This window comes from Salmo salar, chromosome ssa09, assembly GCF_905237065.1.
Source record: "Salmo salar chromosome ssa09, Ssal_v3.1, whole genome shotgun sequence".
In the NCBI taxonomy this organism is placed as follows: domain Eukaryota; kingdom Metazoa; phylum Chordata; class Actinopteri; order Salmoniformes; family Salmonidae; genus Salmo; species Salmo salar.
In genome coordinates, this window is record NC_059450.1 from 38750376 (window position 1) to 38762855 (window position 12480).

Sequence of the window (12480 nt, forward strand, 5' to 3'; positions counted from 1 at the left end):
GACCGCAGAAACCTACCCACCTCCTGGTTGACTCTCTCCACCTGCCCGTTGCTCTCGGGGTGGAAACCTGAGGTAAGGCTGACCGAGACCCCCAGGTGTTCCATAAATGCCCTCCAGACTCTAGACGTAAATTGGGGACCCCGATCAGACACTATGTCCTCAGGCACCCCGTAGTGCTGGAATACATGGGTGAACAGGGCCTCCACAGTTTTTAGAGCCGTAGGGAGACCAGGCTAAGGAAGGAGACGGCAGGACTTAGAAAACCGATCCACAACGACCAGGATCGTGGTGTTACCCCGCGACGGTGGAAGATCCGTCACAAAATCCACCGATAGGTGTGACCACGGTCGTTGCGGAACGGGAAGGGGTTGTAATTTCCCTCTGGGCAGATGTCTAGGTGCCTTGCACTGTGCGCATACTGAACAGGAGGAGACATAAACCCACCAGTACTTCCCCGCAAGGCAGCGCACCGTCCGACCGATACCAGGATGACCAGAGGAGGGTGACGTGTGTGCCCAACAGATCAAACGATCGCGGCCATCAAACGGAAAGTACAAGCGCCCAACTGGACACTGGGGGGGAGTAGGCTCTGCACGTGACGCCCATTCGATGTCCGTGTCCACCTCCCATACCACCGGTGCCACCAGGCAAGAAGCTGGAATTATGAGAGTGGGCTCCGTGGACCGCTCCTCTGTATCATACAGCCGGGACAGTGCGTCTGCCTTCACGTTCTGGGAACCTGGTTTGTAGGAGAGGGTGAAAACAAAGCGGTGAAAAACATGGCCCACCTAGCCTGGCGAGGGTTCAGTCTCCTCGCTGCCCGAATGTACTCCAGATTTCGGTGGTCAGTCCAAATGAGGAAAGTGTGTCTAGCCCCCTCAAGCCAATGTCTCCACGCCTTCAGGGCCCCGACAACAGCCAACAACTCCCTATCCTCCATGTCATAGTTTCGCTCCGCCAGACTGAGCTTCTTCGAAAAGAAAGCACAGGGGCGGAGTTTTGGTGGCGTACCCGAGCGCTGAGATAGCACAGCCCCTATTCCAGCCTCGGACGCGTCCACCTCAACTACGAACACTAAGGAGGGATCAGGATGCGCTAGCACGGGAGCCGTGGTAAACAGAGCCTTCAGATGACCAAAAGCCCTGTCCGCCCCAGCCGACCACTGCAGTCGCACCGGTCCCCCCTTCAGCAAGGAGGTAATGGGAGCCGCCACCTGCCCAAAACCCCGGATAAACCTCCGGTAGTAGTTGGCAAACCCTATAAACCGCTGCACCTCCTTTACCGTGGTTGGAGTCGGCCAATTACGCAAGGCTGAAATGCGGTCATTCTCCATCTCCACCCCTGACGCGGAAAAACGGTACCCTAGGAAGGAGACGGACTGTTGGAAGAACAGACATTTCTCCGCCTTGACGTAAAGGTCATGCTCCAACAGTTGACCAAGCACCCTGCATACAAGGGACACATGCTCGGCGCGGGTAGTGGAGTATATTAGAATGTCATCTCTATCCACCACTACACCCCGCCCGTGCAGGTCCCTGAAAATCTCATCCACAAAGGATTGGAAGACGGATGGAGCATTCATTAACCCATACGGCATGACAAGGTACTCATAGTGCCCAGAAGTGGTGCTAAATGCCGTCTTCCACTCATCCCCTCCCCGGATACGCACCAGGTTGTAAGCGCTCCTGAGGTCCAATTTTGTGAAGAAGCGCGCCCCGTGCAATGACTCTGTCATACTGGCGATGAGAGGCAGCGGGAAACTGTATTTTACCGTAATCTGGTTCAAACCTCGATAGTCAATGCACGGGCGTAAACCTCCATCCTTCTTCTTCACAAAAAAGAAACTCAAGGAGACAGGTGAAGTGGAAGGCCGAATGTATCCCTGTCCCAGAGATTCGGTGACATGTCTCCATAGCCGCCGTCTCCTCCTGTGACAGAGGATACACGTGACTCCTGGGAAGTGCAGCGCCTACCAGGAGATTTATCGCACAATCCCCCGGTCTATGGGGTGGTAATTGAGTCGCCTTCTTTTTACAGAAGGCGAGTGCCAAATCGGCATATTCGGGAGGAATGTGCATGGTGGAAACCTGGATTGGACTTTCCACCGTAGTGGCACCTAAGGAAACACCTACACATCTCCCTGAACACTGACAGGACCATCCCTTGAGAGCCCTCTGTTGCCACGAAATAGTAGGATCATGAGAGGCCAACAAGGGAAGACCCAACACAACGGGAAACGCAGGAGAGTCGATCAGAAAGAGACTAATTCTCTCCTCATGACACCCCTGCGTTATCATAGTAATGGGAGCTGTGACCTCCCTAATTAGCCCCGACCCCAAAGGACGACTATCTAGGGCATGTACAGAGAAGGGAACATCAACAGGAACAATAGGAATCCCTAATCTATGTGCCAGGGAACGGTCAATAAAGTTCCCAGCTGCGCCTGAATCTACTAGCGCCTTATGCTGGGAATGCGGGGAAAACCCCGGAAATTCTATAGGTAACCACGTGTGAGCAACATGGGGCTCTGGGTGAGTCTTGTGCCTACTCACCTGGGATGAACCACCAGTGTTCCGCCTGCTACCTCGACTTCCTGGAGAACCTCCCCAGCACCGACCAACAGTGTGCCCTCTGCGGCCACAGCTAGTGCAGGGAATGGTCCCCCCTCTGGCCCCCCTCATCGCAGCCCCTCCCAACTCCATGGGTGTTGGGTCTAAGGAGCTGGGGGATGGAACTAACGGACCCCGATCCGGACGTCCGCAGGAGGCCAACAGGTTATCCAGCCGGATAGATAAGTCCACCAGCTGGTCCAGTTTGAGGGTGGTGTCCCTGCCGGCTAGCTCCCGACGAACGTCCTCACGCAAACTACACCTGTAGTGGTCGATCAGAGCCCGCTCATTCCATCCCGCGCCCGCCGCCAGAGTTCTAAAATCCAGCGCAAACTCCTGAGCTCTCCTCATCCCCTGTCTCAAATGGAACAAGCGCTCCCCCGCCTCTCTCCCTTCAGGTGGATGATCAAAGACTGGCCGGAAGCGGCGGGAGAAGTCCTCATAGTCATCCAGAGTTGGGCCTTCCCTTCCCCAGATGGCGTTGGCCCACTCCAGGGCTTTTCCAGTCAGGCAGGAGATGAGGGCGCTCACTCTCTCGCATCCCGAAGGGGCCGGCTGAACAGCTGCCAGGTAGAGCTCCAGCTGGAGTAGGAACCCCTGGCACCCGGCAGCTGTTCCGTCATACGCTCCCGGGAGCGAGAGCCGAATCCCACTGGATCCTGACGACGGATGGGTGGGCATGGGTGTAGGTAGAGGTGCGGGGGGAGGTGGTGTGGCTGGGTCGACGGGAAATCCTCTTCTCTCCCATCTGTCCATGGTCTGCAGCACGCGATCCATGGCTGTCCCGAGACTTTGTAACATGGTCGCGTGCTGCTGGACGCGGAGGGCTGGCTGCACCTGCTGACCCCATTTGAATTGGTCCGTGATTCTGTAATGAATTGGGTTTGGAGACATAGCGGAGTCAGGCGCAGGACACGGGTTTGAGCGAAACAGTCTAGTTTACTCATAAAGACAAGCAAAATCTCCAACAGGAAACAACAGTGTGAGGAGAACACCTCCAACAACCACTGATAACGAACAATCACGGACAAAACAGAAAGGTAAGCCAGACGGTTAAATAAGGAACATAATAAGGGAATTGAAACCAGGTGTGTGTAATCAAGACAAAACAAAATGAAAAGGGAAACATGGATCGGTGGTGACTAGAAAGCCGGTGACGTCGACCGCCGAACGCCGCACGAACAAGGAGAGGGGCCGACTTCGGCGGAAGTCATGACATTCCCTGTGGAGCGCTTTCAACATATTGTAGAGTCCATGCCCCGACGAACTGAGGCTATTCTGAGGGCAAAAGGGGGGTGGTACAACTCAATATTAGGAAGGTGTTCCTAATGTTTGGTACACTCAGTGAATACATTGCATTCGGAAAGTATTCAGACCTCTTGACTTTTTCCAGATTTTGTTACGTTACAGCCTCATTATAAAATTGATTAAATCGTTTTTTTCCATCATAAATCTACACACAATACCAAAAACAGAAAGAGAGAGCGAGAGAGAGAGGGAAAGAGAGAGAGACAGAGAGAGAGAGGGGGGGAAAGAGAGAGAGGATGCAGTAGGGTTCAAGTCCAGGCTCTGGCTGGGCCACTCAAGGAATTCAGAGACTTGTCCCAAAGCCACTCCTGCCTTGTCTTAGCTGTGTGCTTAGGGTCGTTGTCCTGTTGGAAGAGGAACCTTTGTCCCAGTCTGAGGTCATGAACCTTTGTCCCAGTCTGAGGTCAAGGATCTCTCTGTACTTTGATCTTTCCCTCGATCCTGACTATTCTCCCAGTCCCTGCTGCTGAAAAACATCTCCACAGCATGATGCTGCCACCACCATGCTTCACCGTAGGGATGGTGCCAGGTTTCCTCCAGACGTGACGCTTGGCATTCAGGCCAAAAAGTTCAATCTTGGTTTCATCAGACCAGAGAATCTTGTTTCTCATGGTCTGAGAGTCTTTAGGTGCCTTTTGGCAAACTCCAAGAGGGCTCTCATGTTTCTTTTACTGAGGAGTGGCTTCCGTCTCGCCACTCTACCAGAAAGGACTGATTGGTGGAGTGCTGCAGAGTAGGTTGTCCTTCTGGAAGGCGCTCCCATCTCCACAGAGGATTCCTGGTCACGTCCCTGACCAAGGCCCTTCTCCCTCGATTGCGCAGTTTGGCCTGGCAGCCAGCTATAGGAAAAGTCTTGGTAGTTCCAAACTTCTTCCGTTTAAGAATGTGTTCGTTGGCAACCTTCAATTATGCTGACATTTTTTGGTACCCTTCCCCAGATCTGTGCCTCGACACAGTCCTGTCTCGGAGCTCTACACATAATTCCTTCAACCTCATGGCTTGGTTTTTGCTCTGACATGCACTGTCAACTGTGGGACCTTATATGGACTTATGTAAAAAAATGCTATCCACAAATTTCAGAAAACCTGTTATCGCTTTGTCATTATTGGGATTGTGTGTAGATTGATGAGGAATTTTTTATTTATTTAATACATTTTAGAATACACAGCCTGGAGGTGTGTTGGGTCATTGTCCTGTTGAAAAACAGCGCAAACCAGATGGGATGGCATATCGCTGCAGAATGCTGTGGTAGCCATGCTGGTTAAGTGTGGCTTGAATTCAAAATAAATCACAGACTGTGTCACCAGCAAAGCACCCCCACACTATCACACTTCCTCCTCCATGCTTCACGGTGAGAACTACACACGCGAAGATAATCCATTCACCGACTCTGCGTCTCACAATGACACGGCAGTTGGAACCAAAAATCTCAAATTCGGACAGATTTCCACCGGTCTAATGTCCATTGCTCAGGTTTCTTGGCCCAAGCAATTCTCTTCTTCTTATTGGTGTCCTTTAGTAGTGGTTTCTTTGCAGCAATTCAAACATGAATGCCTGATTTATGCAGTCTCCTCTGAGCAGTTGATGTTGAGATGTGTCTGTTACTTGAACTCTGTGAAGCATTTATTTGGGATGCAATTTCTGAGGCTGGTAACTCTAATGAACTATATCCTCTGCAGCAGAGATAACTCTGGGTCTTCTTTTCCTGTGGCGCTCCTAATGAGAACCACTTTCATCATAGAGCTTGATGGTTTTTGCGACTGCACTTGAAGAAACTTTCAAAGCTCTTGAATGTCTTAAAGTAATGATTGACTGTCACTTCTCTTTGCTATTTGACTTGTTCTTGCCATAATATGACTTGGTCTTTTACCAAATAGGGCTATCTTCTGTATTCTACCCCTACCTTGTCGCAACACAACTGATTGCCTCAAACGCATTAAGAAGGAAAGAAATTCCACAGATTAACTTTTAACAAGGTACACTTCTTAATTGAAATGCATTCCTCATGACTACCTCATGAAGCTGGTTGAGAGAATGCCAACAGTTTGCAAAGCTGTCATCAAGGCAAAGGGTGGCCACTTTGAAAAATCTCAAATATAAAATATATTTTATTTGTTTGTCTTTTTTGGTTACTACATGATTCCATATGTGTTATTTCATAGTTTTGATGTCTTCACTATTATTCTACAATGTAGAAAATAGTAAAAATATTTTTTTAAACTTGAATGAGTATGTGTGTCCAAACTTTTGACTGGAATATATATATTCTTTTTTTGTGGTAAAGCGTGTTGTGAGTTTGTTAAATGCACTGTCAATAAATTGTGATTTGATTTTGATTGATTGTAATATACATCTACACAAAAACAACTTCTCAAAAGATGTTTTGTTCATATGAATGTGTTATTGAATGCATGACCATGGTCTTGGAGGCCTATCAGTTTAAATGAATGAAAACTATGCACGAAGATATGCATATTGGAAAATTCATTTGCTATGTATGCATGCTGTGAATAGATCAGGGATGGGCAAAACTGATTTTTTAGTGGAACTCAGTTGGCGTCTCAACTTTCTGTTGAGAGTAAGAATATAGAATACACAAGGTGCAATTTCTAAATTTGGTTGTGTATCAGCAGTCACTCAATTAGACCATGTCAGGAAAAACCATTTAGATTGTTAAGTTAGTCTGGCGGTCAGCTATCTAAACTTGTAGTAGGAATGGTTGAATTACAGACCGGGGTGGGGCCCATTGATCATCAGTTATCATATTCAAAATGGCAAACATTTAACTCCATCCTATGGCAAAATGTGTAGAATTGAATGAAATTAGTTATAAAATTGCTAAATCTTCTCTCCATCGCATGGCAAAATGTGTAGAATTGCAGCTAACTTGCTTAAAAACGTCCCATGGCAAACCCACATTAAGATCAATACCATGAAAGGATAGAAAGAAAAGACCAAAAGAAAGAGACAAAAAGAAAGAAAAAGACAGGTGAATGTTCAGAATGAGAGCACAGAACCATTGTCATGGTAACCAGCAAGCACTTCAGACTAGTGGCAAAGTTCCACATATTTGCCCGGACACATGCACACACGGACACACAGATACGCACATGCACACATACAAGTGCACAGGCAAGGGTGTGTGTTACAGATGGTAGAAAGATATGGACAGAGAGAGAGAGAGACAGAGAAAGAGAAAGAGAGAGAGAAAGAAAGAGAGAAAGAGAGAGAGAGAGCATACCACAGTGTGCCATCACAGCAGCAAGATTTGAGACCTGTTGCCACAAGAAAAGTGCAACCAGTGATGAACAAACACCATTGTAAATATAACCCATATTTATGTTTATTTATTTTCCACTTTAACTATTTGCACATAATATGACACTTGAAATGTCTTTATTCTTCTTGAACTTTTGTGAGTGTAATGTCAACTGTTATTAATTTATTTTACTTTTGTTTATTATCTAGTTCTCTTGCTTTAGGTGTGTAAACATATGTTTCCCATGCCTATAAAGCCCTTAAATTGATGAGAGAGAGAGAGAGAGAGAGAGAGAGAGAGAGAGAGAGAGAGAGAGAGAGAGAGAGAGAGAGAGAGAGAGAGAGAGAGAGAGAGAGAGAGAGAGAGAGATGCAGTAGGGCCAGTGTGCTGTTCATTGGCTCACAGGGCCACCGATCAACACACAAGGAAGACAAGTGAACAGACCAGGTCTTCTGAACAGGTTGTAGAGTGGCCATTCTCCTTCTGCAGCAATTCACCTACACACAGAGATTCATATCTACTTCATTCTCTCTTTTTTGTCTCACTTGAGAAGAGAAGATTCCTCACTTGAAAAAGCACAGTGGCTGCTTTATAGAGTCCCTATGTGGCAGGGTGACAGGGGACACTACTCCTTCCCTTTTTAGACGGAGGAAAACTGAAAGGGGGTCCTCAGCTCCCTGCCCCCCCATGCCCCTTGTCTCCCCTCCCTAGACCTCCTCTTTCATTTTGTGTGTGTGTGTGTGTGTGTGTGTGTGTGTGTGTGTGTGTGTGTGTGTGTGTGTGTGTGTGTGTGTGTGTGTGTGTGTGTGAGCGAGCGCACATGCATATGTTTTTAATACCTCTGGTAGGGTATTGTGCAGACTATATAAATAACAGGAAGTTAGGAGATCATTGGGGCAGGACTGAAGGTCAGCTCAATCAGTTTCCTCTCCAGCGTGATGATGTCACAGTGGCAGTGTTGCTGTGATGGATTCAGAATGGGTGTCAGGTGGAACACCAAAGACAAGATGGAACACACAGTACATACACACACATATCCCCTCTCTCTCTCTCTCCCTCTCACATGCAAACACACGTCCTGTCCTCTAGCATTAACAAACTCCAACCTGTTGGTCGGCAGCAGAGCCATAAATACAGATATAGAGTTTAGCAAACTTACATGGTAGAACCCCATGTGGACTAGCCAGCCATAGGACATTAGGAATACATTGAAAGATGTCTAGATGGATGGTATATGGCTCTGGGTGGTCAACCTGGATTCAGGGGTTGAGTCCAGGTTTTAATTTAACCTTCATTTAACTAGGCAAGTCAGTTAAGAACAAATTATTATATACAATGACGGCCTACCCCGGCCAAATCCTAACCTGAACGATGATAGGACAATTATGTGCCATCCTATGGGACTCCCAATCACAGCCGGTTGTAATACAGCCTGGAATAAAACCAGGGTCTGTAGTGACACCTCTAGCACTGAGATGCTGTGCCTTAGACTGCAGCGCCACTCGGGAGCCTAGTAAATGTGAATCCGAGACACTCCAACTAGTATATCTATGTTACGTTTTAAATGGTATTTATTAATTTGTGGATGACCATTATCCATTTTATATGATATGTTACAGATTACAATGGGTGTGATATGTTACGGATTACAATGAGTGTGATATGTTACGGATTACAATGAGTGTGATATGTTACGGATTACAATGAGTGTGATATGTTACGGATTACAATGAGTGTGATATGTTACGGATTACAATGAGTGTGATATGTTACGGATTACAATGAGTGTGATATGTTACGGATTACAATGAGTGTGATATGTTACGGATTAGGGGTTGGAGGGTTGGAGGGAGAGCTATAGGGAGGGTTGGAGGGTTGTAGGGAGAGCTATAGGGAGGGTTGTAGGGAGGGCTGTAGGGAGGGCTGTAGGGAGGGTTGGAGGGAGAGCTATAGGGAGGGTTGTAGGGAGGGCTATAGGGAGGGCTATAGGGAGGGTTGGAGGGTTGTAGGGAGGGCTATAGGGAGGGCTATAGGGAGGGTTGGAGGGTTGTAGGGAGGGCTGTAGGGAGGGTTGGAGGGTTGTAGGGAGAGCTATAGGGAGGGTTGGAGGGCTGTAGGGAGAGCTATAGGGAGGGTTGTAGGGAGGGCTATAGGGAGGGCTATAGGGAGGGCTGTAGGGAGGGCTATAGGGAGGGCTGTAGGGAGGGCTGTAGGGAGGGCTGTAGGGAGGGCTGTAGGGAGGGTTGTAGGGAGGGCTGTAGGGGAGGGCTGTAGGGAGGGTTGTAGGGAGGGCTGTAGGGAGGGCTGTAGGGAGGGTTGTAGGGAGGGCTATAGGGAGGGCTGTAGGGAGGGCTATAGGGAGGGCTGTAGGGAGGGCTGTAGGGAGGGCTATAGGGAGGGCTGTAGGGAGGGCTGTAGGGAGGGTTGTAGGGAGGGTTGTAGGGAGGGCTATAGGGAGGGTTGTAGGGAGGGCTGTAGGGAGGGCTGTAGGGAGGGCTATAGGGAGGGCTGTAGGGAGGGCTGTAGGGAGGGCTGTAGGGAGGGTTGTAGGGAGGGTTGTAGGGAGGGCTATAGGGAGGGTTGTAGGGAGGGCTGTAGGGAGGGCTGGAGGGAGGGTTGTAGGGAGGGCTATAGGGAGGGCTGTAGGGAGGGCTATAGGGAGGGCTATAGGGAGGGCTGTAGGGAGGGCTGTAGGGAGGGCTATAGGGAGGGTTGTAGGGAGGGCTATAGGGAGGGCTATAGGGAGGGCTGTAGGGAGGGCTGTAGGGAGGGTTGTAGGGAGGGTTGTAGGGAGGGCTGTAGGGAGGGCTATAGGGAGGGTTGTAGGGAGGGCTATAGGGAGGGCTGTAGGGAGGGCTATAGGGAGGGTTGTAGGGAGGGTTGTAGGGAGGGCTATAGGGAGGGTTGTAGGGAGGGCTATAGGGAGGGCTGTAGGGGAGGGTTGTAGGGAGGGCTGTAGGGAGGGCTATAGGGAGGGCTGTAGGGAGGGTTGTAGGGAGGGCTATAGGGAGGGCTATAGGGAGGGTTGTAGGGAGGGCTGTAGGGAGGGTTGTAGGGAGGGCTATAGGGAGGGCTATAGGGAGGGTTGTAGGGAGAGCTATAGGGAGGGCTGTAGGGAGGGTTGTAGGGAGGGCTATAGGGAGGGCTGTAGGGAGGGTTGGAGGGCTGTAGGGAGAGCTATAGGGAGGGTTGTAGGGAGGGCTATAGGGAGGGCTGTAGGGAGGGCTGTAGGGAGGGCTATAGGGAGGGCTATAGGGAGGGCTATAGGGAGGGCTATAGGGAGGGCTGTAGGGAGGGTTGGAGGGTTGTAGGGAGGGCTATAGGGAGGGCTGTAGGGAGGGCTGTAGGGAGGGCTATAGGGATGGCTGTAGGGAGGGCTGTAGGGAGGGCTGTAGGGAGGGCTGTAGGGAGGGTTGTAGGGAGGGCTGTAGGGAGAGCTATAGGGAGGGCTGTAGGGAGGGCTGTAGGGAGGGCTGTAGGGAGGGTTGTAGGGAGGGCTGTAGGGAGGGTTGTAGGGAGAGCTATAGGGAGGGCTGTAGGGGAGGGCTGGAGGGAGGGCTGTAGGGAGGGCTGGAGGGATGGCTGTAGGGAGGGTTGTAGGGAGGGTTGTAGGGAGGGCTGTAGGGAGGGCTGTAGGGAGGGTTGTAGGGAGGGCTGTAGGGAGGGCTGGAGGGATGGCTGTAGGGAGGGCTGTAGGGAGGGTTGTAGGGAGGGCTGTAGGGAGGGCTGTAGGGAGGGCTGTAGGGAGGGCTATAGGGAGGGTTGGAGGGATGGCTGTAGGGAGGGCTGGAGGGATGGCTGTAGGGAGGGCTGGAGGGAGGGCTGGAGGGAGGGCTATAGGGAGGGTTGGAGGGATGGCTGTAGGGGAGGGCTGGAGGGATGGCTGTAGGGGAGGGTTGTAGGGAGGGCTGGAGGGATGGCTGTAGGGAGGGCTGTAGGGAGGGTTGTAGGGAGGGCTGTAGGGATGGCTGTAGGGATGGCTGTAGGGAGGGCTGTAGGGAGGGCTGTAGGGAGGGTTGTAGGGAGGGCTGGAGGGATGGCTGTAGGGAGGGCTGTAGGGAGGGCTGTAGGGATGGCTGTAGGGAGGGCTGTAGGGAGGGCTGTAGGGAGGGTTGTAGGGAGGGTTGTAGGGAGGGCTGTAGGGATGGCTGTAGGGAGGGCTGTAGGGAGGGCTGTAGGGAGGGTTGTAGGGAGGGCTATAGGGAGGGCTGTAGGGAGGGCTATAGGGAGGGCTGTAGGGAGGGCTGTAGGGAGGGCTATAGGGAGGGCTGTAGGGAGGGCTGTAGGGAGGGTTGTAGGGAGGGTTGTAGGGAGGGCTATAGGGAGGGTTGTAGGGAGGGTTGTAGGGAGGGCTGTAGGGAGGGCTGTAGGGAGGGCTATAGGGAGGGTTGTAGGGAGGGTTGTAGGGAGGGCTGGAGGGATGGCTGTAGGGAGGGCTGTAGGGAGGGCTGTAGGGAGGGCTGTAGGGAGGGTTGTAGGGAGGGCTGTAGGGAGGGTTGTATGGAGAGCTATAGGGAGGGTTGTATGGAGGGCTGTAGGGAGGGTTGTATGGAGAGCTATAAGGAGGGTTGTAGGGAGGGCTGTATGGAGGGCTGTAGGGAGGGTTGTATGGAGGGCTGTAGGGAGGACTGGGGACAATGACCCCCTCCATTAGGCCTAATGGGGACATATGTAATGTATTAGGATTAAGACACCTGGGGGAGGAGGACTGGATCACATGGGGAGAAGTTCTCCTCCACTGGAAAGGGATGTTTGTCTGGAGGTCTATTCATTCTGTGGTTAGATTGAATGCTTTACCCTGAATATATCCCAGATACATTCTCAAACAAACCCAAGTTATTTTGAGTTATAGCTGAAAACTAAAGATGAAAACAATATTACATCAAGAATATCAAACAAATCCTGAAAGACAGACATCAATGTATTTTTACTCAGGCAATAGATTTTGGGCAATATACAGTTTTAGTGAATAAAAACAGAATACATGTGGTAAAGTGTGTAATGAATCTTCACCAGTCACCACAGAGAGACTGGGACTCCTTCCATTCCCTGCTCCTCTCACCTCCCTCTCCCTCCCTCTCCAAATTCCTCCACTCTCCCCAGGACAAGACGACCAGTCAATTAATAAGACATTGTCTCCTCCCCCAGAGACCGGTGCACAAGGGGCCACCCAGGAACCAGCAGCCCTCCATCTAAAGCCGCTTCACTGGTGGCCCCCAGGAATGCAGCACATCGCTTTGGGAACGGGTCAGGGGGACGGGGGTCCGGGAGGCTGGAGAGAATAGAAACAGCCCCATCATCATC

At 50.7% G+C, this 12480-nt stretch overlaps 1 protein-coding gene across 1 annotated transcript; it reads right to left on the reverse strand.

The window, feature by feature from the left end:
• Positions 1-9359: 9359 nt before the first annotated feature.
• Positions 9360-11827, reverse strand: LOC123744780 (proline-rich extensin-like protein EPR1). Its single transcript, XM_045724956.1, has 2 exons — positions 11049-11827; positions 9360-10104 (listed from the first exon to the last, which is right to left on the reverse strand). The coding sequence occupies exons 1-2, from the start codon at positions 11825-11827 to the stop codon at positions 9360-9362; spliced, it is 1524 nt and encodes a 507-aa protein (XP_045580912.1).
• Positions 11828-12480: the final 653 nt, after the last annotated feature.